The following is a 25,046-nucleotide window of genomic DNA, read 5'->3' as shown; positions in this document are numbered from 1 at the left end:
CTTGCACGGACTTATGTCTATTGTATGGTGCTAGCCCACTGAGATACCATGCCACAGTTAAACATGAATACCCCTCTCAGACACAGAAAACTGACTCCGAGCCGATCAGTCCTTGTTTTATCCCCTTAATTCCGAACGCCAGGGTAACAACAAGGACCATCTTTTAGCGTCTTTTGGTATGTCGCGTCCGGGAATTGAACTCCCGACCTCCCGCTCTCTGGGCAGGCGCTCTACAACTAGACCACGGTGGCGGTGCTAGCCTATTTACAACCGATCTGGTATTTATGTATTCTGAAGAAGTAAAACTTTGCTTAAAAATGGTGTTTTAATTGTTTGACTGTTTTTGTTCATGTGAACATTTGACTTGCCTTTGCATGTGTTCGTGATGCGTGTCACATGTGGGGCAGGGTACGCGAACATCTGATATCATAACTATTTGATAGTGATTCATAAGCACTGGCTTATGATATAGTCGGTATCGTACAATGGACTAGTTTTAGCAGAGATTTAGTTCTACACAATCGGATTACGTGATGAGGCAGTGGTTTTGGATAACAGTAACCCTATTTCCAGATTGTCTGATCAAGTATCACAATCAATAATCTGCTAAAACTGGAATCACATATATGAAATATCAGTTTGTAGTCATTATACTTTTGTCAGCAAATATAACACAGTATGAGATCCCCAGCCGCGTCATACCAAAAGGACGTTAAAAGATGGTTCTTGTTGTTACCCTGCAGTTTGGATACAATGACATGCATCAACCAAGTCAGTGAGCCTGACCACCCGATGCCGTTAGTCGCCTCTTACGACAGGCATAGTCGCCTTTTACGACAAGCATGGGTTGCTGAAGACCTATTCAACCCCGGATCTTCACAGGGCTGGGGATATGTTCATTCATCAATCGACTTAACGATCTCCCCATTCGTTCAGCTCCCCTGTCCAGTTTGGCTGACATATCAAACCGGTTTGACCGATATTAAAACAAAGATACCTAAAAGGTACAAAAAGTCATGCGGTTCCAAAACGATTAGGGGCTGTCGGGTAGCCTAGTGATTAAAGCGTTCAATCGTCACGCCGAAGACCCGGATTCGATTCCCGACATGGGTACAATGTGTGAAGCCCATTTGTGGCGTCCCCAGCCGTGATATTGCTAGAATATTGCTAAAAGCATCGTAAAACAATACTCACGCCAATACGATTATGTATGGTATTTCTCTGAACCGGTTTTGAATCTATATACACCGGTTTCTCTCATCTACCCAAACCGGTTTCTTAAAGTAGTTTGATGCGGCAACAGAACCGTCACCTGTAAAACAAAAGTTTATTCAAATATTCTGATCTTCCAGCCAGACAATCGGTCTAATCAACTTCTAATAACAATAGTACACTTTTAGCTTATATGGCACACGTACAGTGTTGGTTTTACGACAACGCTGAACGACGACCTACTTATGAACGCCCTGTAAAAGCTGTTAATAAAATCTCATTCAACAACATGTTAATATCGTGAATGGCTACCACGAGACGGTGAGCGTTGTTGACTGTGCGATCACGTGGCGCTGTCTAGGTAACGAACTGTTGATAACGCTCCGATAAACCGCGCAGACTGTCATATGCCTGTGTGTAGTTAATGATAACGATTAATGCTGTTTTGACTCCGTGAAGATTCGTCGCTGCGGTCAACGCGTCCCGGACCTTGGAAATATGGAACAATTAATGGAACTCGTAGACGCCAGATATGTCCGAAATTTTCAAGAATTTTGCGGAATACAACCCCAAGAGCACTGCCGAGCTGAATCCAGGGTCAGTGGATTTGTACCCCCCACCCAAAAAACAAACGGAGATCGGGAGACTGAAAACAACAACAACGATATAAAAGGCAGGATTTACAAAGACGGATCTTCACATGGTTATGGAGATAGGAATGACTCCTTACATTCAACCAGCCTCGAACAAACGCCCTACATAATAAAGTATAAAGCGATATATTACGTTGCAAAAGTTGGAGCTTTTTTCGGCGATGAAATATTCTATATGACATTCTTTCCGTTTTGGCTATGGAACGTTGACAGTCTCGTTGGCAGACAGACGATCTTCGTGTGGTGTTTGGTGATGTATTTTGGACAAGCGACCAAGGACTACCTCCGATGGCCCCGACCACCTTCGCCTCCGGTTTTCCGACTGGAAACCACCCATTTGCAGGAATATTCAATGCCGTCTACCCACGCAATGGCGGGGACTGCAATCCCGACTGTGTTGGTCTACGGGCTCTGTACTCGTTACGAGGTAAGAAATCTGCATGTGTGATGTTTTATAACGCACGATGTACACTATGTGGAGAGGAGAGCGTTGTGTTAAAGCGCAGGCGAAAGTACGGGTGGACTCGAGCGCTGGGGGTGGGGGGTGGGGGGTGGGGGGTGGGGGGTGATGGATTGTGGTGCTGATTATTGGGGAGTGGGATGCGGTGGAGTAGAGAGGTGGCCATGAGTAGTGTCGTCAAATCTCGGAAGTGCAAGATGTATAATTGTATTCAACAAGCGAGTGTGTTATTCGGTTTTGAGATAGAGATCATCAGATATGCTATACGCTCATTGGAAGCTACTGGAGTGACATATCTGGGTCATGGAGACGCGGGATGGGTACGGAGGGGGGAGAGCGATATTCACTAAAAAACACTATGCTATTTATAACGGGTGTTGGGGTCGGAGTTGTTCGGATTGACATCAAGAGCCTATTAAACGTTAAACAATCAACATTAGAACAATTTACACGTTTACATTTCCTGACGATATCATTTGGAGCGTAGAGCAGCCTTATAGTCAAATCACGTCCTCATGCAACTGATTGTGTACTGAACCGAGCCGACTCACACGCCAAGTGTCGACAGTGACTTCATTGTGTACACATTGTGTCTGGTCATACCGGTCCATATTAGTTGTCTCTTCTAACTAAATCACACCTTCGGTTTAGAACAATAACAACAACAGCAACAATAATAATGACAACAATGATAGTATTAAAAGTGAAGTGGATTTCTGTAAAGAAAATACGAAAAAACTGACAGCACAATGATATGATTTTGACAATATTCCTGCTACTACTACTACTACTACTACTTCAACGAGGGCTGGCAAATGTTATGGTCGCACACGGGAGGCACGAAGGTCGCCATCCTGTGTAAAGGCCCCATAAGTAATCAACAAGGACCACACCCTTTGCATCCCAGAATACAGTGGCCATAACTTTCTTCACTGATCTTGAAGACTTGAATTGCTTTGGTGCCGAGAAGTGGAATGGTGCCATTCCATGGATTGACGTTTTGACTCGGGATCACAGTGGTAGACCCATGTTTCATTACCCGTTACAAATCTCTTGTTGAATTTGACGAATTCCTCCCCAATCTGGCAATGTCAATTCTGTTTCCCTAAGATCGTAATTTAGAAACATTGGCACCCAACGAACAGATATCTTATTTATCTGTAAATGTTCATTAATAATAGTTTCAATGGATCCATGGCTTAGACCCTACGGTGTATGTTTTTCTATCTCCTTGAATGAATCTTCATTGATGGAAGTTGAGGGACGTTGAGACCTAGGGTCAACATCAAGGCTTGTTCTCCCAGCCATAAGCATAGCTGTCCAACGTTTATCAGTGGACTAGCTAGGGCACTTATCCCCATACACTTGTGACATGCGGTCATAAATTTCTAGGGGAGTCAAAAACTCCACTTCTGTGACCATTTGGACCCGGATCACATTCAACTGGCTCTCACTAGTATACAAACGGCCTCAACAGACCAAATACACTTGCAATGAACTACTCAAACAATGTACTACATTGACTACTTCACTTTGTTGTGGCCCATAGTTGAAAGTTAGTCAGGCTTAGAACCCTTTGACCAGCCCGGTCTTCTACGGAGCCACAATTGGCTGTGCAGAGTTGCTTCCCTTGGTCACGTGATAAACCAAGGGTTCGAATCCCGGTTTAGCCCGATTATGTTTCTAGGTTATCAGCACCATACCCGTGCTCGTGGGTACACATCTGAGACATGCATCGCTTCGGGCTTTCTACCCACATTATAACTGGAATACTGTTCAAAGGCGTTCAATCCAGCTCATTCACTCTCGACAGGAAGACCTCGATACTGCTACAATGAAATTGCATCGCAATGCTCGGTTACCATGACGTCTCTCTCAAATGACATCACTATTCTCTCTGCAATTGAAGCTGGTAAGGCACACTATTAACACTCAAGACACAACTTATTACTGTTTACAAACATGGATGATAAATAGACACCCTCGTGTCTCCAAGCTTAAATATTTTATGTGAATACCCGTTGATAGATTGGTTGGGTAGTTGTTTTAAACCGCACTCAGCGATATTTGATCTATATGACGGCGGTCTTTAAATAATCGAAAATCAATCTAGCGATTGATATCATGAGCATCGATCCACGCAATTGGGATCGATGACATGCTTCAACGTCCTATTCTACCCCGGATCTTCAAGGGTCTCGTTAAGTCAAAATAATCTCGGCAGGCCTCGGATATTTGTAAATTTTATCACCTCGCCTTGATATTTGACATCGGAAGACCTCTGCATGTCACAGCAAATGGCAAGTCTGAGCATTACTGGTCGTGATGGTACATCTGTATATCATATATCATGGTGGTGGTACTGATGATGATGATGATGATGATGATGATGATGATGACTGTTCTACATGTGTTGTATGTTCTGATCACCACCCTGTACTGGCTGGTCATGACAAATAGTTGATGATGATGATGATGATGATGATGATGATGATAGAATATGCTTATCAATAATGCTACTATAGTATTTGATGAACAAAAGAAGTAACTCTGGCGGAAGATAACTAGATATTGTCATCCACACGCCTTTAATCTCGCGAGACATAGCGGTTTGAAAGAGACGGAAATGTGTGTCTGTTACACATCATTGCGTCTCGCCACAGGCAAACAAGTTTTATCTGTAGACAGCCCAGCTTGACACAGGAGAGAAGTCCCGCCTTACGTGACAATACTGGACACATACACAAACACCAGGAAACCGATGTAAACCACAACTGCTTAAAAAACACGTACTTCGTTCCATAATATTAATTATTTGTTTTGTTTATTAGTTTCCCTTTTGCATCGTCTCGTGAATTTGAAACGTGACAATTCTGGATGAATATGTTTATCAGCTGTTACGTTGAATAGACCGTCGAACTTTGAGTATACACCACTCAAAATAATTTAAAGAACATTTGACATTGCAGATTAATTATAATCATAGATTGAAAATAGGCTGTCCCTTAACTTGTTTTGAGTAGTATAGAAGCTTATTAATTTTAAAGGTCGCACTTTGAGTTATCTGTCCCGCGTTTGATGCCGAGTTCTAATATAGGGCTAGGCTATGTTTAAACTAGACTAACGCTAGTCTCTTATTTTATAATATCTTATTTTCCTTGAAAGAAACAATAATTACAATTACATTGAAAAGGAGCCCCAGTGAAACGTGGGAGAGCCTAGGGAAGGGTAGACTTAATTTATTAAGGACTATAGCATTACAGCAAGGCCTGGGGGTAGGAAAATAAAAATGTGGTTGGGACTGAGACAGACTGTGTTTAATTATACTGTCTCCTCTAGTCTTGCACCATGACCGTTGAATATATTTATTTCATGGAAAAAAAACCAATCTAGATACAGTAAACTACGGTTATAACGAACACGCTTATAACAAACTGACGGATATAACGAACTTACTTTTTTGGTCCAGACTATTTGCTGTAGTTATGCTGTATATATGCTTATAACGAACTACGGTTATAACGAACTAAAATTAGCAGTCCCTTTAAGTTCGTTATAACCGTAGTTTACTGTATGTATACAAAAGCAAGTCTAGCAAGCTCTAGCAAGCTCTATTCCACATGAGTGAGTGAGTGAGTATGGTTTTACGCCGCTTTTAGCAATATTCCAGCAATATCACGGCGGGGGACACCAGAAATGGGCTTCACACATTGTACCCATGTCGGGAATCGAACCCGGGGCTTCGGCGTGACGAGCGAACGCTTTAACCACTAGGCTACCCGACTGCCCCTATTCCACATGAAATCAGATCAGGAATATTATTTGTTTAATTTTAGAGTCGAGAAGGGTATTGTGTAATGTAAGATTTCATAGACTTGCTGTTAGTCTATGTCTCCTGTGTAGACACTCATGTGAATATTTCATCAGTTTATGATGCAATACGTCCCGATATATTTCCACCTGGCCAGGACCAAATTGCCTGTCAGGCCACTCCACGATTTATGAAGGGATGGAGTGTTTTATTGACATCGATAGTACCTTGCAAATATTAGCTTTCGTTGGCTTCTTGTGGATATATTGCTATGTCATGGTCGCCGAACTACACTAACATGTATTTCGCAATTGTCTATGCTTCGCTGTCGACAAAAAGGAAAGACAAGCCGTCTCATTCTCGAGATTGTGAAGGGGCCGTCTCAAAGATATTTCACCTTTTTTTATAGTTATATTTGTCACAGAGAAATTTTATTTCTTCTTCCTGGAACTTGTTTTAGAATAATCATTATCGAATATTGGCTCGGTTTGCGATGAATTTGTTAATCGTGATCTTTCTTTCACTGTACTCCTTATATAGTATTTGTTGATAAAATCATTATCTGATTCCTCAAATACGTAACCCAGTTTACACTGTCGCGTTAAAAACTAATACTGCTGACCCGGTGAAAATTAATATCCACCAAACACCACACAAGACTTTTCCCCCGTCGCGTATGTACCTACAGTTTGACACGACCGCCTCCGTGGTCTTGTGGTAGAGCGTCCGCCCGGAGAGCGGAAGGTCCGGGGTTCGATCCCCGGCCGCGTCATACCAAAAGACGTTAAAAGATGGTACTTGTTGTTACCCTGTCTGGCGCTCGGCATTAAGGGGCTAAAACAAGGACTGGTCGGCTCGGAGTCTGAGTGGGGTATTCATGTTAAACTGCGGCATGGTATCTCAGTGAGCTAGCACTATAAATCGGCATCAGTCCGGACTAGTACAAGCAGCCACACAAACACACACACGTACATGCACGTCGCTATATAAGTGCAATAATCTTGGACGCGACGTTAAACCCCATTTCACCTCACCTCACCTTACAGTTTGACACAAACCCTTGTGTTCAAAACCGGTAGCAAACTGTTGTTTGTGTTTGTTGTTTACCGCCGCACTCAGTAATTTTCCAGCTATTTGACGGCGGTCTGTAAATAATCGAGTCTGGACCAGACAATCCAGTGATTGACATCATGAGCATCGATCCACACAATTGGGATACGATGACATGCATCAACCAAGTCAGCGAGCCTGACCACCCGATCTCGTTAGTCGCCTCTTACGACAAACATAGTCGCCTTTTACGGCAAGCGTGGTATCACAATTGCGTGGACCGATGCTCGTGATTTCAATCGCTAGATTGTCTGGTCCAGACTCGATTATTTACAGACCGCCGTCATATTGAGCTGAGTAGGTTGACATCCAGTAGTTACGAAGTCTGGCCTGGCTGATTGCATTTCATCCTAATCCGCTCACGGGGGCCTAGACTGACATCTAGTCCCTGAAATGAACATATTTTACGGATAAAAACAGTTGTTTGATAATAGTTATGAAATATGAAAAAAAGGAGCCCAGATACTCTCTTCAATGTCAGATAACGCAGCAATCTAGACTTGCATAGGCTGTATTGGATATATTTGTTTCAGGGTCCTTATGACCAGCAGGGCCGTTACTGACTCATTTTAACCATTGGTTTGCTTGACCCAGATTCGATTGTTTACATAGTGACACGTGGGTAGTTGGGTCATGTGATCATTAGTCATGTGATCTGAAATTGACATCATCACGTTGTGTGCAATGATCACGCTGTGATGGCGCATGCAGTCAGGCGTAAACACCCTTATGATTCATATCCCCCTGATCATGTACAGTGTGTTGTGTTACAGCTTATTACATCATACATGTTTGTGTGGGGCGATGTACACAGGCTCGAGCATGTGATCAGATATATATGGCTGTGTAGATCGATCATTCGATTAACTGTGTACACAACAAACCAGAGGTGTGTGTGTGTGGGGGGGGGGGGTGTGTGTGCGGAGGTAGCCTAGTAGTTAAAGCGGTCACTCGTCACGCTGATGTCCCGTGTTCTCCTGGATAAAGTGTGTGCTGGCTATTCCTGGTGTGGCACTCACTCACTCACTCACTCACTCACTCACTCACTCACTCACCCACCCTTGCACCCACCCACCCACCCACTCACTCACTCACTCACCCACCCACCCACCCACCCACCCACCCACTCACTCACTCACTCACTCACCAACTCACCCACCCACCAACTCACCCTACCACCCACTCACTCACTCATCCACCCACTCACCCAACCAATATCACACTCACTCACCAACTCACCCACCCAACCACTCACTCACTCATCCACCCACTCACTCACTCACTCACTCACCAGACCACCCACTCACTCACTCACTCACTCACCCACCCACCCACCCAGCCACTCACTCACTCACCCATCCCCCCACTCACTCACTCACCCACTCACTCACTCACCCACCAGACCACCCACTCACTCACTCACTCACTCACCCACCCACCCGCCCACCCAGCCACTCACTCACTCACTCACTCACTCACTCACGATGGTACGTATCAGTATGACACATTACCAGACATAGATGTAGGACATTCCTAAGATTCATCCACGGCATGAATAACCTGCACTACAAACCCCTCAGTCAGAGCATTATCTTGGGTTATCTGATCCGTATCTTAACGATGCACTTTATACCAATTTACTGATAACGTTATATTGAAACGGCATTGTCTTTCATGAATGTATATTTGGTGAACTTTTTTATTATTTATTTTATTTTTAAATCGTTTTTCTGCGCGTTTCTCTTAATTAATGATTGGCTGTAGGTTTTGACCTTCTCTTTTCAATCAACATTCAAATATTCGCCTTATGGTGCAGGCCGGAGGTGTGGAGCGCAACGTTTCGGAGTATATGCTTACTCCTTCATCAGGTGAAACTGTAATACTTTTGTATTATACGTCGTAGTGCGTCATGGTGTGCGACCTTGAAGACGGAAGACCCCATTGAAAATGTTCCATTTAAAACGTGTGGAAATATAGAGTAAACTACGGTTATAACGAACTCAAAGGGACTACTAATTTTAGTTCGTTATAACCGTAATTCGTTATAAGCATATATACAGTATAACTACAGCAAATAGTCAGGACTAAAAAGTTAGTTCGTTATATCCGTTAGTTCGTTTTAAGCGTGTTCGTTATAACCGTAGTTTACTGTAAATCTAAACTGAATTCGCAACCGGGAACACAACATAAACCCACTTAGTTTAAAAAGGCCAGCAGGATGGTAAGAAACGGTGTAACTTAAACTGTCTTCACAAGCCTTGACATCTTCCCGAGGCAGGGGAGTTAAATGACTCTTTAAGTCCAGTTTTCACACTGCCTTGGGAAGATGAGCCTTGACCGCTCATGTTAACGCTGTCATTCCACTTGGTAGGAGTAATGACTCACCAAAACAGGGCCTAGTCGTACCACAATTGGCAGTTGTATTGATGTATAAAGGTAAACCAGACCTGTAAAGATCCGAGGTAGAATAGGTCTTCAGCAACCCATGCTTGCCGTAAAAGGCGACTAGGCTGATCGTAAGAGGCGACGAACGGGATCGGGCGGTCAGGCTCGCTGAATTGGTTGATGCCTGTCATCGATCCCAATTGCGTGGACCGATGCTCATGATCACTGGATTGTCTGGTCAGGCTCGATTATTTACAGATCGTCGTCATGTAGCTGGAATATTGCTGAGTGCGGCGTTAAACAACAAACATCACATACATAGAGCGACACCTAAAGTTACAGGTGGCTTCAATTGAATTTGCACACGACAACAGTGCTTTAACTACCGGATACGGAGAAAACACTACGGATTAAGATAATTTAGATAAAAGCGACAAAAAAAACCTTTTTCACAATCATAAAACATGCCTGCTAAAAGCAGAGTCTACTGTGCGCTTCTGACTATATCATGAGCACGTGTTTATGTGTTAAGCCGCTTTCCATGATAAAGCAGCCCTTGGAATGAGTGAGTGAGTGAGTTGGGTTTAACGCCGCTTTTAACAGTATTCCAGTTATATCGCTTAATGTGGGAGGAAAGCCCGAAGTGATGCAGGTCCCAGACGTTTACCACTTCGGTGAAACCCACGAGCACGGGTATGGTGCTGACAAACCTAGAAACATAATCGGGGTTCGAACCCACAATCATAGATTTCTGGCGTGCCCAAGGAACGCAACTATGCACAGCGAATCGCGGCGCCTTGGACGACTGGGCCACCCGTGTCCCCCCTTGGAATGAGCGTTCGATTCTTATCAGTGTGTAAGTATGCGACTGCGAGAAGCAGTGTGTATGTACAGTTCATTAAGGCCAGATTACAGTGACAATAAATCAATAGATCCTCGAGTTCCTTACACAAACCATGCACATAGTGACCCCGTCATCAATACGCATGTGTCACGACTTAATGAATAATAAATACAAAATCTCATTTACGATGAAATAACGAGTTTACAATCTATGTAGATTCAAGTTGAGCGGGTATTAATTAGTGTTACGGTGAGCCAGGGAAACGTGTACTCTTTCGCTGTCACGAACATGTAGCGATGTGTTTAATGGTAACGCCACTAGGTACTAGGTTCGATTTCAACACGGATGAGTGAGTGAGTGAGTGAGTATGGTTTTACGCCGCTTTTAGCAATATTCCAGCAATATCACGGCGGGGGACACCAGAAATGGGCTTCACACATTGTACCCATGTCGGGAATCGAACCCGGGTCTTCGGCGTGACGAGCGAACGCTTAAACCACTAGGCCACCCGACCGCCCCTCAACACGGATGACACAGGTGAGCCCGTGTTGACCAATGTTAGCACATGATAATTGATTGACGTTATACTCGATTGACCAAAGTTGACTCTTCCTAATGAATCCCTTGGATGGTACTCTGGTGAGCAGCCTTCATGTGACGTCATCGTTAAAGCTTTGTTATTTCATTTTTTGATTCAATCTTGAACAAAAATATTTTCATTAATATAATTATCTACTTATAGATATTGATAGTACATATGTATTCTGATATGCTGCAAAATTAGCATCTATTGTTGCTATACAGTAAACTACGGTTATAACGAACTCAAAGGACCACTAAATTTGGTTCGTAATAACCGTAGTTCGTTATAAGCATATATACAGCATATACAACAAATAGCTTGGACTATCGGTCAGTTCGTTATAAGCGTTTTCGTTATAAACGTCGTTTACTGAATATACTTTGATGATGATTTTGCATTATTTTGAACTTTCTTCTCATCATGCAATAAATTGAATATTATTCTACTAAGCTGCCTGGCAAAAGAAAGTATGCCTGAAACTTGAAAGTGACCAAATCATTACAAACAGTGTATAAACATTACTATAAGGATGAAAAGTCGCCGGAGCACTGCAAAATTAAGGTCCAAAACATAACTATGATACCCGCATCAACTTCATCACCATTGAGTCACCATTTCATGTTTGTTTCATTTTTTTGTCACCATCAAACATGGTGTATTCTTTCTTTGTCCTGGCAGTTTACAATGATATGGTGTTCAGTCGCAAATAATATCTTTCACAGTCCATGAAGTATGTTATTTTTCCCTTACGCCCAGCCTTTTCTGTAATGCACAAGCCAGATTTTCACCCAGAATCACACGTCTCACTGAAGCCCCTTTTCAGTCGAACTCGCGAACTGACTAAGGCTATGTCTTGCTGATGTGATTTAGCGATGGCTTTCGGTGAAACCATAGTTTACGTTTTTGGTAACAGTTTTGAGTGTCAGCTCAAGTAGTGTATTACTCAAACAGACAGTTTGAACGCTTACTATGAGGACAAGACATTCACTGGGTTATTTGATGCTGTCAGTGTAACCAAAGTTTATTACGACGCCAGACTACATGAGGTGGGTCAGAGATTGACTACCCACTAATATCTGGTACATGTCGTGTTGGCCTTGTAATCAGACACTCAAGTGACAAGATACACAGGCTGAGCTACCTACCTAAACCAACTCCCCATATCACCAAAATGCCCCCCCCCCCCCCCCCCCCCGACACACACACACACACTCACACCGCAAGCCTAGTGTCCCCCACTCCGCTCCATCATCCAATCCATGCACATCAAGGCCCCTCTCCTGCAACTCGTTAATGCCTCACCGGAAACGCTTCCTCCACACGCCAACATTACCCGTCCCCCAACCCCAAAAAACCCTTCCCCACCCGTTTACATTCTCATCACCACACCCTTACCTACGTGCCAAAACGACCCGTCCCCTCCCGTCAAAATGTCCTTCCCACCCGTCAAAATGTCCTTCCCCACCCGTCAAAATGTCCTTCCCCACCCGTCAAAATGTCCTTGCCCACCCGTCAAAATGTCTTTGACCATCTGTCAAAATGCCCTTCCCCCATCCGTTTACATTCTCATCGCCAAACCCTTCCCTACGTGCCAAAACGACCCGTCCCCATCCATCCGTCAAAATAGCCCCCTCCACCGTTTATACAATACTCTCAAACTCCATCCCTTCACGCCCAAACGACCCTCCCCAGCCGGTAATAGATTCCTCATCCGCGCACAACCTGCACCCGGATAGTATGCTTGAACCAGCCACGGGGTATGCAGAAACTTGTTTCGCTTGGATAATGTGACCCAGCTCTCCTAGCCTAGCCTTGCTTCAAGGCTGTACTGAATGTCCATGGATGTATAGTAATTCTACCCTTATAATAAGCAAGTCTAGATAATCGGGCAGTACTAAGGGACGCACGTCTTTTATAGGGACAGATTGTTCATATTATTTATATAATTTAGAATTTGATTTAATATAACGATTATTGCCTGAGAGATTTGTGCAAGTCTATCCCTAGAGGTGGAATTTGATTGGTCAATAGGAGGGACATAGAAGGGACATAACTCGTATTAGCCACTGTTGGCGCTACGATAGAGCCCGGAACTTCCAGCCTAGTTCGGCCAACATTGCTGACTCACTAACACACTGACTTGAGATCGCGCGCCCTGGAGTTATAAATTTGAGTACCGATAAGTTTTGTTTCTGATACGGGATTAAGTGTAATTTGTGTTGGTGTCGTTGTTGGCGTCGTTGGTGGTGTCAATGTCGCTGCTAGCGTTAGCGCCAGTGTCGATGTCAGTGTCGGTGTGGCTGTTGGCGTCAGGGTCCATGTCGATGTCGGTGTCGGTGTGGCTGTTGGCGTCAGGGTCCATGTCGATGTTGGTGTCGGCGTCGCTGTTGGCGTCAGTGTCCATGTTGATGTTGGTGCTAGTGCCGGCATTAGCGTTCGTTTCAGTGTCCATGTCGATGTTGATGTCGCTGTTGGCGTCAGGGTCCATGTCAATGTTGGTGTCGGTGTCGCTATTGGCGTCAGTGTCCATGTCGATGTTGGTGTCGGTGCCGGTGTTGGGGTTCCTTCAGTGTCCATGTCGGTGTCGATGTCGCTGTTAGCGTTGACGTCATCGCTTGCAGTTCGTAATAGAAGGTATTGGTCTGGAGTGAGTTTGCCAAGACATCAACCCAATGTAACCAGGACGGTCATTTCGCAATACACGAGTGTGAGCTGTCGAGATAACCGCATTTACTTATCACACAAGATGAGAACACAGATAGGCGGGGCAGTGCAATATTAATGGACGCGTTTCAATGACATAGTTAAATGTACTTACGTAAGTACCTGCACCTACAATGAAGACGACAGCGCAGCCGACTATATATAGTCAAGTCCACATCCGTCTGTGATAGACTTTAAACAGGACTCGGATATGACAAACGCTACCCGCCAGTTGGTTTGTTTCTTAGGTTCGGGACACTTTGAAACTTGAGTAAAAGTACACATTATTCTCCTCTATTTCCCTGTCTAGACTATGCACCCATTCTTTCGTTCACGACCCTCCCTCCTCTTTCCATCTTCCTCACTCTCTCGTTCGCTTTCATCTTCATTCTTCATCTCTCACTTTCTCTTTCCATGTCTGTTTGTCTTTCTGTCTGAGTGTATGTCTGTCCGTCTGCCGTCGTCACATAGGAAATGAATGCCATTAATGCCTCTCCCACTACTACTACTACTACTACTACTACTACTACTACTACTGTTACTACTACTGCTGATACTGTTACTACTACTACTACTACTACTGTTATTACTACTATTACTGTTAATACTACTACTGCTACTGCTGCTACTACTACTACTACTACTACTACTGATACTTCTACTACTACTACTGCTACTGTTACTTCTATTGCTGCTGCTGTTACTACTACTTCTACTACTATACTACTTCTACTATTGCTACTGTTACTACTACTTCTACTGCTACTGGTACTACTACTACTACTATACTACTACTGCTACTTCTACTACTGCTGCTGTTACTACTACTACTACTACTCCTACTTCTTCTACTACTGCTACTTCTACTATACTACTACTACTATTCTACTGCTACTACTGCTACTACTACTACTCTTCTACTACTACTACTACTACTTCTTCTACTACTGCTACTACTACGTCTTCTACTACTACTATACTACTACTACTGCTACTACTTCTTCTACTGCTACTGTTACTACTACTGCTCCTACTACTACTATACTACTTCTACTGCTACTGCTACTATTCTACTACTACTACTGCTGCTCCTACTACTACTACTATACTACTACTACTGCTACTTCTACTACTGCTGCTGTTACTACTACTACTACTACTTCTTCTACTACTGCTAATACTACTGCTACTTCTTCTACTACTACTTCTACTACTGTTACTACTTCTACTGCTACTGTTACTACTACTACTACTACTGATACTTCTACTAATGCTACTGTTACTACTACTACTCCTACTACTTCTTCTACTGCTACTGTTACTACTACTGCTACTACTACTGCTACTTCTACTACTGCTGCTGTTACTACTTATACTACTCATACTGCTACTGTTACTACTACTACTACTACTACTCTATACTTCTACTACTCCTACTACTACTGTTACTTCTACTACTTCTACTGCTACTACTAATGCTACTTCTACTTCTTCTACTGCTACTGTTACTACTACTACTACTACTACTACTGCTACTGCTACTTCTACTACTGCTGCTGTTACTACTACTACTACTACTACTGTTACTTCTACTTCTACTACTACTACTGCTGCTGTTACTACTACTACTACTACTACTACTGTTACTTCTACTTCTACTACTACTACTACTACTACTACTACTACTACTGCTGCTACTTCTTCTGCTACTGCTACTGTTACTTCTACTCCAGGTAACATTAATGCCTCTCCCTCTCGCAATCTAAAACATCCCGTTACATCATTCCAAATGCGGACATACATTAGCAGATCGATGAATAACACATCAATTTTAGCCTTTTAGAGAACTTCCCAAGCCTTACTTCGAGTGTGACCTGTCAAAGCACCTCCGCCATTTCATAAATGACGACTATCAGACATAGGACCAGGCGAGCCGCTCTCGCGCATCGTGAATTGATTCAGGTCCCAAAAGAATTAATTATACATCCCCAATTCTCAAAAGGGAGGATAAAATCGATTTGTAATGTTATCGCTTCCTGCCTCACTGCTCAATGAACTTGTTTGAAACAATTCCACTTTGATTTATCGGTCTGTAAGATTAATGATGAACACGTCCACAATGACATCAGTGATGACGTCGTTACCTATTATCAGAACAATGCCAGACTTTGGAACGGGGAATTTAATGGAACCTGTTATTTGTTTCGCAATGTGATTTGTTTGTTTGTTGTTTTACGCCGCACTCCGATATATCCCAGTTGTGTCATTGCTGCTTTATATTGTATCGGCAAAACAAACCAGTGAGTTCGATTATAAACAACAATCCACTTTGTTGGGGTATAATGACGTTCAGTCGACCAGCTTGTTAGTGTCTCCATGGAAACACACAACAGCTTTGAGAACAGCGACAATGGTAGCAAGCATTCCGTGAAATCACGTCCGTCTATTTTATTTCATTAAAACCTCGTTTCCGTCTACCACATTAAAACCTTGTTATAGCGCTGTAGCTTGCGTTTGGCACTATTTTATATACAATGCTTAATAATATAATTTCACATGATAGATAAACCAAGAGTTAATATTGTTAATATATTATAACAGTTTAACGTGCCACGCATTTATATTTATTAACAATATTATAGCCAGGCCTATTATGTATGCAATATGCATTTTAGTTCCAAAATTAACATGTTTTGAATTGAAAGTGTTTTCAGGAATATGCGCATATATATTAGATAATATCTGTAGTCTAATGCCATCTGCAAACTTCGCCATTAGAAGATAACATGTTCATGCAACACTGCCACCGTATACATGCTGTCTTCCTTGTGATGTAACATCTGTCACCATGGCAACATACAAGGTGTTCACAAAGAGATGAAAGCACTTACCTAAGTTTTTGCTAACATAAATTTATCAAATTTATTTCTGCTCATACTTACAAAAGGTGAGGTGAGGTGAGGTGAAATGGGGTTTAACGCCGCGTTCATGATTATTGTGCCCACACAATATACTGACTCCGACCCGACAGTCCTTGTTTTAGCCCCTTTAAGCCAAGCGTCAGACAGGGTAACAACAAGTACCATCTTTTAACGTTTTTTGGTATGAGCGGCCGGACATCGAATCCCGACCTTAAGCTTTCCAGACCACAGAGGCGGCCGCTCATACTTACAGTAAACTACGTTTATAACGAACACGCTTATAACGAACTGACCGATATAACGAACTGATAGTCCCGGTCATTTGTTGCATATATGCTGTATATATGCTTATAACGAACTACGGTTATTACGAACTAAAATCAGTGGTCCCTTTGACTTCGTTATAACCGTAGTTCACTGTATTTGATTGAGTGAGCTCCTCCAGCCGAACACCAAATCAGTCGAATATCAGTTATTAGTGTTGACTCATTCGTTTGAATCATCAATTAAAACAGATTTACCTTTGCTGAACGTTAATGGCTACGTTAAATAGCCTTCTCAGTTTTGATGAGAAACCTCTCACTGTCAAGGAAAGGACATCCTCCCGAGGCAAGGGAGTAAACTGACTTTAAAAGTCCAATTTCCACACTTGTCGAACTAGGCTGGAATTCCTTGGCTTGATCGTAGCGCCACCAGTGTCTATTACAAGTTATGTCTACATTGTGATAAAATGGGTCTTACATCGCGAAGTATAACACGTACCATCTTTTAACGTCTTTTGGTATGACGCGGCCGGGGATCGAACCCCGGACCTTCCGCTCTCCGGGCGGACGCTCTACCACTAGACCACGGAGGCGGTCTGTTCATGTTAGATATGGCATGGTATCTCAATGTGCTAGCACTATTAATCGGCATCAGTCCGGACGAGTACAAGCAGCCACACACACAATTGCATGCACGTCGCTATATAAGACAAGTGCAATAATCTTGGACGCGATGTTAATCCTCATTTCAACACGCCTTCGAAAGTTTCATTGCCTGTGGGGGGCACGGGTGGCCCAGTCGTCTAAGGCGCCGCGATTCGCTGTGCAGAGTTGCGTCCCTTGGACACGCCAGAAACCTATGATTGTGGGTTCGAATCCCGGTTCGCCACGATTATGTTTCTAGGTTTGTCAGCACCATACCCGTGCTCGTGGGTTTCACCGTAGTGGTAAACGTCTGAGACCTGCATCACTTCGGGCTTTCCTCCCACATTAAGCTGACACGCCTCGATATAACTGGAATACTGTTAAAAGCGGCGTTAAACCCAACTCACTCACTCATTGCCTGTGCAGAAAGTATGTGTCTGTTGTGTAACGCCACCCCAACTGGAGGTAAATACATGGTTATTGACATGCGTATTTAAAGAATGTCATGTCTGTTTCATTATTGTAATGGGAATACAGTAAACTACGGTTATAACGAACTCAAAGGGACTACTAATTTTAGATCGTTTTAACCGTAATTCGTTATAAGCATATATACAGTACAACTACAGCAAATAGTCGGGACTAAAAAGTTAGTTCGTTATATCCGTTAGTTCGTTTTAAGCGTGTTCGTTATAACCGTAGTTTACTGTACCAATTAACAGCATGGTACACACTACAAAGTCTAGATTTCCTATGTCCACATCAAGACATAATCACATGTATTATCGTGATGTAAACCGCAATCACACGCTGATTGTTCGATAGATCAGCTCGATAAATGTCTTGTGTCTAGGCTACGAATGATTAATAATACCTTGGCATGAGGGCCGTCGGAAATATCTCGAAATGTTTTCATCGATTATGTTCCAGCACCAACTCAATAATAGTATCGTAGTTTCGAGGGCAGTTGATTTCTAGATTACTCTGGTTGTGACAATGGGAGTCAAACAATACTTCAAACAATACTTCAATATTGTTTTGACAGCCACAGCATGGCCACCCAATGTTATATCCTACCCATGAATGCGTTTCCTGGTGTTACCGTCGTAATCCTAAAAAATCCCTGTAACATCGGACCGAGATTCACGTCAATCTGGTTGGTAGGAAGCTGGAAAAAGTGTCCCGTGTGGTTTTAAAATAAAAAAATTGTTCGATTCGGTGTTTCAGCATAAATTTGACCAATAAATGTTCTTACAAGTCAGTCTGCCACAAACAGTAAAAGGTGGGTGAGTGGGTATGGTTTTACGCCGCTTTTAGCAATATTCCAGCAATATAACGACGGGGGACACCAGAAATGGACCTCACACATTGTACCCATGTAGGGAATCGAACCTGGGTCTTCGGCGTTTTAACCACTAGGCTACCCGACCGCTCCACAGGTGTGTAAGAAACGTTCACCACTGAACAGAACAACATATAACGGACGAAAAACATTGCGATGGACTGGTTTATGTCCGATGCAATTCCATATTTTGACTTGTACCATTCGTTTCCGTGCTAATTAGGTGAACAGTTGACTTGCCCTTGCTCGATGGGCTCGATGACTACCGTTACTGTGTAATGGTACCCTGCTTCTGTAGCGGCCATATAATTTCCGAGTCCCGTTATTGGATTCGAACCACGGACTCTCTGATTAGAAGTCGGACGCCTTGTCCACATGACCAACGAGGTTAATACCGTCAGGAAGCTGACAACGTAAGGATGCCATCCGTGGGATGACTCAGCGTTCCGCTACACACTTCCCCGTCAACAGAAGGCACGTCCCGAGCCGTATAGCAAGGTACTGAGACTTATTTTGCTCAAGTTTAATATGAATGTGCTCAGCCCCGCGTTTGGCGTCAATGTAGCGGCCATAAAATTTCCGAGTCCCGTGATGGGATTCGAACCACGGACCTTCTGATCAGAGGTCGGACGCCTTGTTCACATGACCAAGCTGACAAGGTAGGGATGTCATCTGTGGGATCGTGAGATCTGGCTCAACTGTCAGGAGAACTCGTCCATTTGTCGTGAGATCCCCGACTCCCATTGAACAATGCTCCTCTGTTCCCTGTGTTCATTCCGACCGCCTTCGTGGTCTAGTGGTAGAGCGTCCGCCCGGAGAGCGGAAGGTCCGGGGTTTGATCCCCGGCCGCGTCATACCAAAAGACGTTAAAAGATGGTACTTGTTGTTACCCTGTCTGGCGCTCGGCATAAAGGGGCTGAAACAAGGACTGGTCGGCTCGGAGTCAGTACACTGTGTCTAAGTGGGGTATTCAAGTTAAACTGCGGCATGGTATCTCAGTGAGCTAGCACTATAAATCGGCATCAGTCCGGACTAGTACAAGCAGCCACACACACACACACACGTGCATGCACGTCGCTATATAAATGCAATAATCTTGGACGCGACGTTAAACCCAATTTCACCTCACCTCACCTTCACACAATGTACCCATGTCGGGAATCGAACCCGGGTTCTCGGCGAGACGAGCGAATGCTTTAACCACTAGGTTACCCGACCGCCCCTAAAAATATTATGAAATATATATAGAGGATATTTCACGTCTCGCCACTCTTGTATGACAATAGTTCCGTCAAGGTGTGATGTTCCCTGCAGTGAAATGTCAAGTGTTATGTTCACTGCAATGAAAATACCACCTTTCTCAACTTCAGAAAACTCAGTGTTTCACGCCGATGAATAATTATCATAAAAAAGTCCTATTCTTCCGTAAGCACGACGCCGGTATCTGTGGTACAGTCCATGTTTTAACGCAGGTTTCTTATCCTTTATGACGATCTCTGTTACGAAGTAATTCAGCTTTTCTTCCTGTTTCAGTTCCCAGTGGCCGCAGCCATTGCCCTGGTGTTCACATGGTGCGTGACGGTGTGCCTCAGTCGACTCTTCCTGGGCGTCCACACAGTGCTGGTACGTCTAGCCTCACCTTACATTAATAAACTAGTTCCTCATTGGTTACTGAATGGGCAAGATTTTCCCATGTTCCCCGCTGACAATGTGCACATTTCACATGCTTGGAATTGTCGTGGTTCTTATCAACACGAATACCATGGTCTGATTATATTATCTCGAATTCACGAATTTACCCGACGCAATCCGATTGTAAAGCAAGGGTGGTAACTCTGGATGTGCTTACGTCGTCTACTAGCTGCTTAGATGTCCCTGGAACGGTTCGCTTGCTATCGGTCGGGGTATTTTGTTATTATAGTTAAAGACAGGCGTCTAACAGTTATTGACGATCCAGTGCAGGTGGGGGGTGAAAACGTGAAACCCGTTTGCACAGTTTTGGTTATCGTTACCGTTTGAATCTGGGCTCAACGAGCATCGGGTCAAGGCTTCTAAGGGACGCCACTCCGTTAAGTGACTTGCTGTGCCTAAAGCCATTTGGCCACCGATACTTCTATCAAAGAATTCTCTGTGTGTTTGTTGAACGCCGTAATCAGCAATATTCCAGCTATAATACGGCTGCCTGTGGAATCTAGACCAGACAGTATAATGGCTCAACATTATATGAGCCACGTCTTACGTCGACAGGTTACAATTTCGACACTTACGACTAGCATGAGTTGCCAGGGGCCAATTCTACCCCGAAACAACCTGGATAATTAGACCCGTGAAGATCCGGGGTAGAATAGGTCTTCAGCAACCCATTCTTGCCGTAATAGGCGACTATGTTTGTCGTAAGACGCTACGGGGTCGAGTGGTCAGGCTCGTTGACTTGGTTGATGCATGTCATCGTATCCCAATTGCGTGGATCGATGCTCATGATGTCAATCACTGGATTGTCTGGACTGGACTCGAGTATCTACATACTGCCGTCATATAGCTGGAGTATTGCTGAGTGCGTCGTTAAACAATTAAACAAGCAAACCTGGATGATTACTGGTATATAGATTTTATTTGCTTACCCAGCAGCAATATGAAAAAAACATTCCAGTGAACTCCCAGTTCATGATGTCTTTTGTCCACAAAGAACAATTAACACCCAAAAATCTGTCGTATGTTATTCAACTGACATATGTAGTGTAAATATTGTTTCCTGGCAACGTGACCCGTGAAGATCCGGGGTAGAATAGGTCTTCAGCAACCCATGCTTGCCGTAAAAGGCGACTATGCTTGTAGTAAAAGGCGACTAAAGGGATCGGTTGGTCAGGCTCGCTGACTTGGTTCATGCATGTCATCGATCCCAATTGCGTGAATCGATGTTCATGATGTTAATCACTGGATTTTCTGGTCCAGACTCGATTATTTACAGACCGCCGTCATATAGCTGGAATATTGATGAGTGCGGCGTAAAACAACAAACCAAACCAAAAAACCTGGCAACGTTTGGTAATCATTTATCGAAAATCGGTCACTTATTGTTGACAGAGTAAATCGTTTGGACCTGTTGCTAGGCAACAAAATTCCGTCTGTTACCAATCCGTTATATTGCGATACTAGACCGTCAGAAATCAATGGAGGTATATCAAGTTCACGAACACCTGGCCTATCACATACCCATCAATACAACCTGATTCGTCTTTTCTTTTGTGTTTACCATAGTATTACTCATTGAATGTAGCATGAATCATTTAAATGTGTGGTCATTCGAACTGTATTCCTCAATAGATTTTCTCTTCCGGGAGGTCTTTCAGGACGAACGTTTTTTGTTGTGTATTTCATAAACCGTTAGGTTCAGAAATTGGGTCGAATGAGTGGTCATATATGTTGGATTGTTGATTGGTTGTTTATGCCGCTCTCCAGTTAAATGACCGCGGCCTTCATGATCTATATCTGCATGGCTTGCATTTCGGTAAACCTACACTAACAAATCTCAAATTAACCGCTCTTGACTTTCATCAAAAGTTTACCGACCAATCAAATGCTCGACTTACTATCGTGTATTGCTTCGGGAAATCAGACCGCGCCGCCTCAAGCGGCAATCCCCGTCATCAGCAGCCGTAGTATGACTCAAACACACACCCAAAGTTCACAGAACGTTAATATCAATCCATTTTCAGCATGATCCGCGTCTGGATTTCTTTCAAACTCTATCTTTGCTGAGTACAACTTTTTATTTCAAGTGAATGACATTGCCGTAGCCGCCATTTCCAACTGTTTGTAGAACCAAGGGATGTCACTCCAAATGGAATGTTTGGGACGGATCACGTCACGACGTCTCGGTTCTCCGCGTTGATATAGTTCGCTTTAAATAGTTAAAGTTTCATGTTTAATAGATTGTTTTGTTATGATTTATGTATCTGTCAATATAAGGATTGAAGTTGTATTTGTTGACGTTCATCAGCTGATGACATTTGCTTACGTGCGGCACTGTCTTCATCAGCTGAGGAAACCCTTTCCATCAAGTTTTTTGAGAGCCTTCGTTTGCTTGTCAGTCAGTTTTTATTTTCTCGCAACCAATGGGTCTGGCCGCCATGTTGTTGATGCAGCCAACCCAACATTGAAGCTGGTTTGTTTGTTTTGTTTGTTGTTGTTTAACGCCGCCCTCAGCAATATTCCAGCTTTATGACGGTGGTCTGTAAATAATCGAGTCTGGACAATCAAGTGATTGACATCATGAGCATCAATCCACGAAATCGGGATGTTCTGGCATGCATCAACCAAGTCAGCGAGCGTGACCACCCGATCCCGTTAGTCGCCTTTTACGACAAGCATAATCGCCTTTTACGGCAAGCATGAGTTGCTGAAGACCTATTCTAACCCGGATCTTCACGGGTTGACTATATATATTCTGTGTATGATGTAATCGGGTATTATGTGATGTAATTGATACTGTGGAAGAGACTGAAATCTAATACGTGTATTTCTTTCCGCAGGATGTTCTTGTCGGGTTCCTCTTCTCCGTGGTCATCATCATCGTTGCAACGCCTTATTTCAAGGAGTTTGACACATTCCAGCAGACTCATCCTAGCGCACCTTTTGTCCTTTTTACCACAGGACTAGCCTTGTGTACAGTGTGTTACCCGGGTAATGACCAGCACTCCGCCAAGGGCGACGCAGTCGGGACCGTTGCGGTCACCGTGGGTTTATCCTACGGCGTGTGGCTCAACCACCATCTTGGATTGACCTCTCCACCGGAAGTGACACCTCCATACGCCATTGCAAGCCCAACTGTAGCATGGCTGGCTTTGTCCATGATTCGTTTGTTTTCTGGCGCCTTTGTGTTAGCACTGGTTAGAGAAGTGGTTACGACTGTCTCGATTAAAGCGTTTTCGTATTTCTTCGGATTGGAAAAGCCGGACAAGAGTCATCCTACAGTGCAAACAGCGTATAAATTCGTCACCTATTTCTCGTTGGGAGTATGTGTCTTGTGGGCGGTTCCCTATGTACATAAGATTATGGGCATATGTCGGTCAAATTTTTACTTTGAGGTATTATAACACAGAGGACATAAATGGCATAGCAAAACGATCATCCGGACCCTTGAATACATGCCACTTTTTTATGGATAACTTCTTTTTTTTTTATTTCCGACGTTTCAGAGCTACTTCCTGCTCCTTCATCAATCTAAATTATATGTTTACACAACACAAGTGTGTGAGTTGGGTTTAACGCCGCTTTTAACAGTATTCCAGTTATATCGCGGCGTGTCAGCTTAATGTGGGAGGAAAGCCCGAAATGATGCAGGTCTCAGACGTTTACCACTTCGGTGAAACCCACGAGCACGGGTATGGTGCTGACAAACCTAGAAACATAATTGGGGCGAACCGGGATTCGAACCCACAATCATAGGTTTCTGACGCGCCTAGGGGACGCAACTCTGCACAGCGAATCGCGGAGGCTTAGACGACTGGGCCACCCGTGCCCCCCTTACACAACACAAGGTGGGATGCATGTACAAAGACAAATGACGTAGGATTAATGTACAAAGATAACAATATAATGATGAAGCCAATTAGATTAATTGGAGAGGATTAATTAAGCACATTGAAGGTGTAGTGATGGCAAGGATCTGGTTATTGTGACGCAGTCAATAAGGTTATTACGATGTCCATTGTGGTTGATGATGTGACATAGCACAGTGGAGTACACACTGTGCAGGTAGACACCTTGGTCTCTGCTAATGGCTGGCTTCTTTCTTTGGATTCCGATGCTTTCTTATATATTATATTGCTTGTTTGTTTGTTTATTTGTTGTTTAACACCGCACTCAGCAATATTCCAGCTATATGACGGCGGTCTGTAAATAATCGAATCTGGACCTAACAATCCAGGGATTGACATCATGAGCATCGATCCACGCAATTGGGATCGATGACCTGCATCAACCAAGTCAGCGAGCCTGACCACCTGATCCCGTTAGTCGCTTTTACGACAAGCATAGTCGCCTTTTACGGCAAGCATGGGTTGAGAAGACTTATTCTACCCCGGATCTTCACGGGTCTATATATTATATTAT

The 25,046-nt window shown here is 43.5% G+C and overlaps 1 protein-coding gene across 1 annotated transcript; it reads left to right on the top strand.

Annotated features, from left to right (window-relative positions):
• The first annotated feature begins 1,518 nt into the window (after window positions 1–1,518).
• LOC124145460 (sphingosine-1-phosphate phosphatase 2-like) lies at window positions 1,519–24,095 on the top strand. The gene is made up of 3 exons (XM_046515226.2): window positions 1,519–2,292; window positions 20,466–20,555; window positions 23,465–24,095. The coding sequence occupies exons 1-3, from the start codon at window positions 1,711–1,713 to the stop codon at window positions 24,026–24,028; spliced, it is 1,236 nt and encodes a 411-aa protein (XP_046371182.2). The 5' UTR covers window positions 1,519–1,710; the 3' UTR covers window positions 24,029–24,095.
• Window positions 24,096–25,046: the final 951 nt, after the last annotated feature.

This window comes from Haliotis rufescens, unplaced genomic scaffold (genome assembly GCF_023055435.1).
Source record: "Haliotis rufescens isolate VD_foot unplaced genomic scaffold, xgHalRufe1.0.p SCAF_10, whole genome shotgun sequence".
Taxonomy (NCBI): domain Eukaryota; kingdom Metazoa; phylum Mollusca; class Gastropoda; order Lepetellida; family Haliotidae; genus Haliotis; species Haliotis rufescens.
Note: the sequence above shows the minus strand (reverse complement) of the source record. Positions and strands in the feature narration are given on the sequence as shown.

Excerpts from the sequence above, each read along its gene's own strand:
- LOC124145460 (XM_046515226.2), top strand. The coding sequence starts at position 1,711 with ATGGAACAATTAATGGAACTCGTAGACGCCAGATATGTCCGAAATTTT. Across the intron at positions 2,293-20,465 it reads GGCTCTGTACTCGTTACGAG|TTCCCAGTGGCCGCAGCCAT; the intron begins GTAAGAAATCTG and ends TTCCTGTTTCAG. Across the intron at positions 20,556-23,464 it reads TGGGCGTCCACACAGTGCTG|GATGTTCTTGTCGGGTTCCT; the intron begins GTACGTCTAGCC and ends TTCTTTCCGCAG.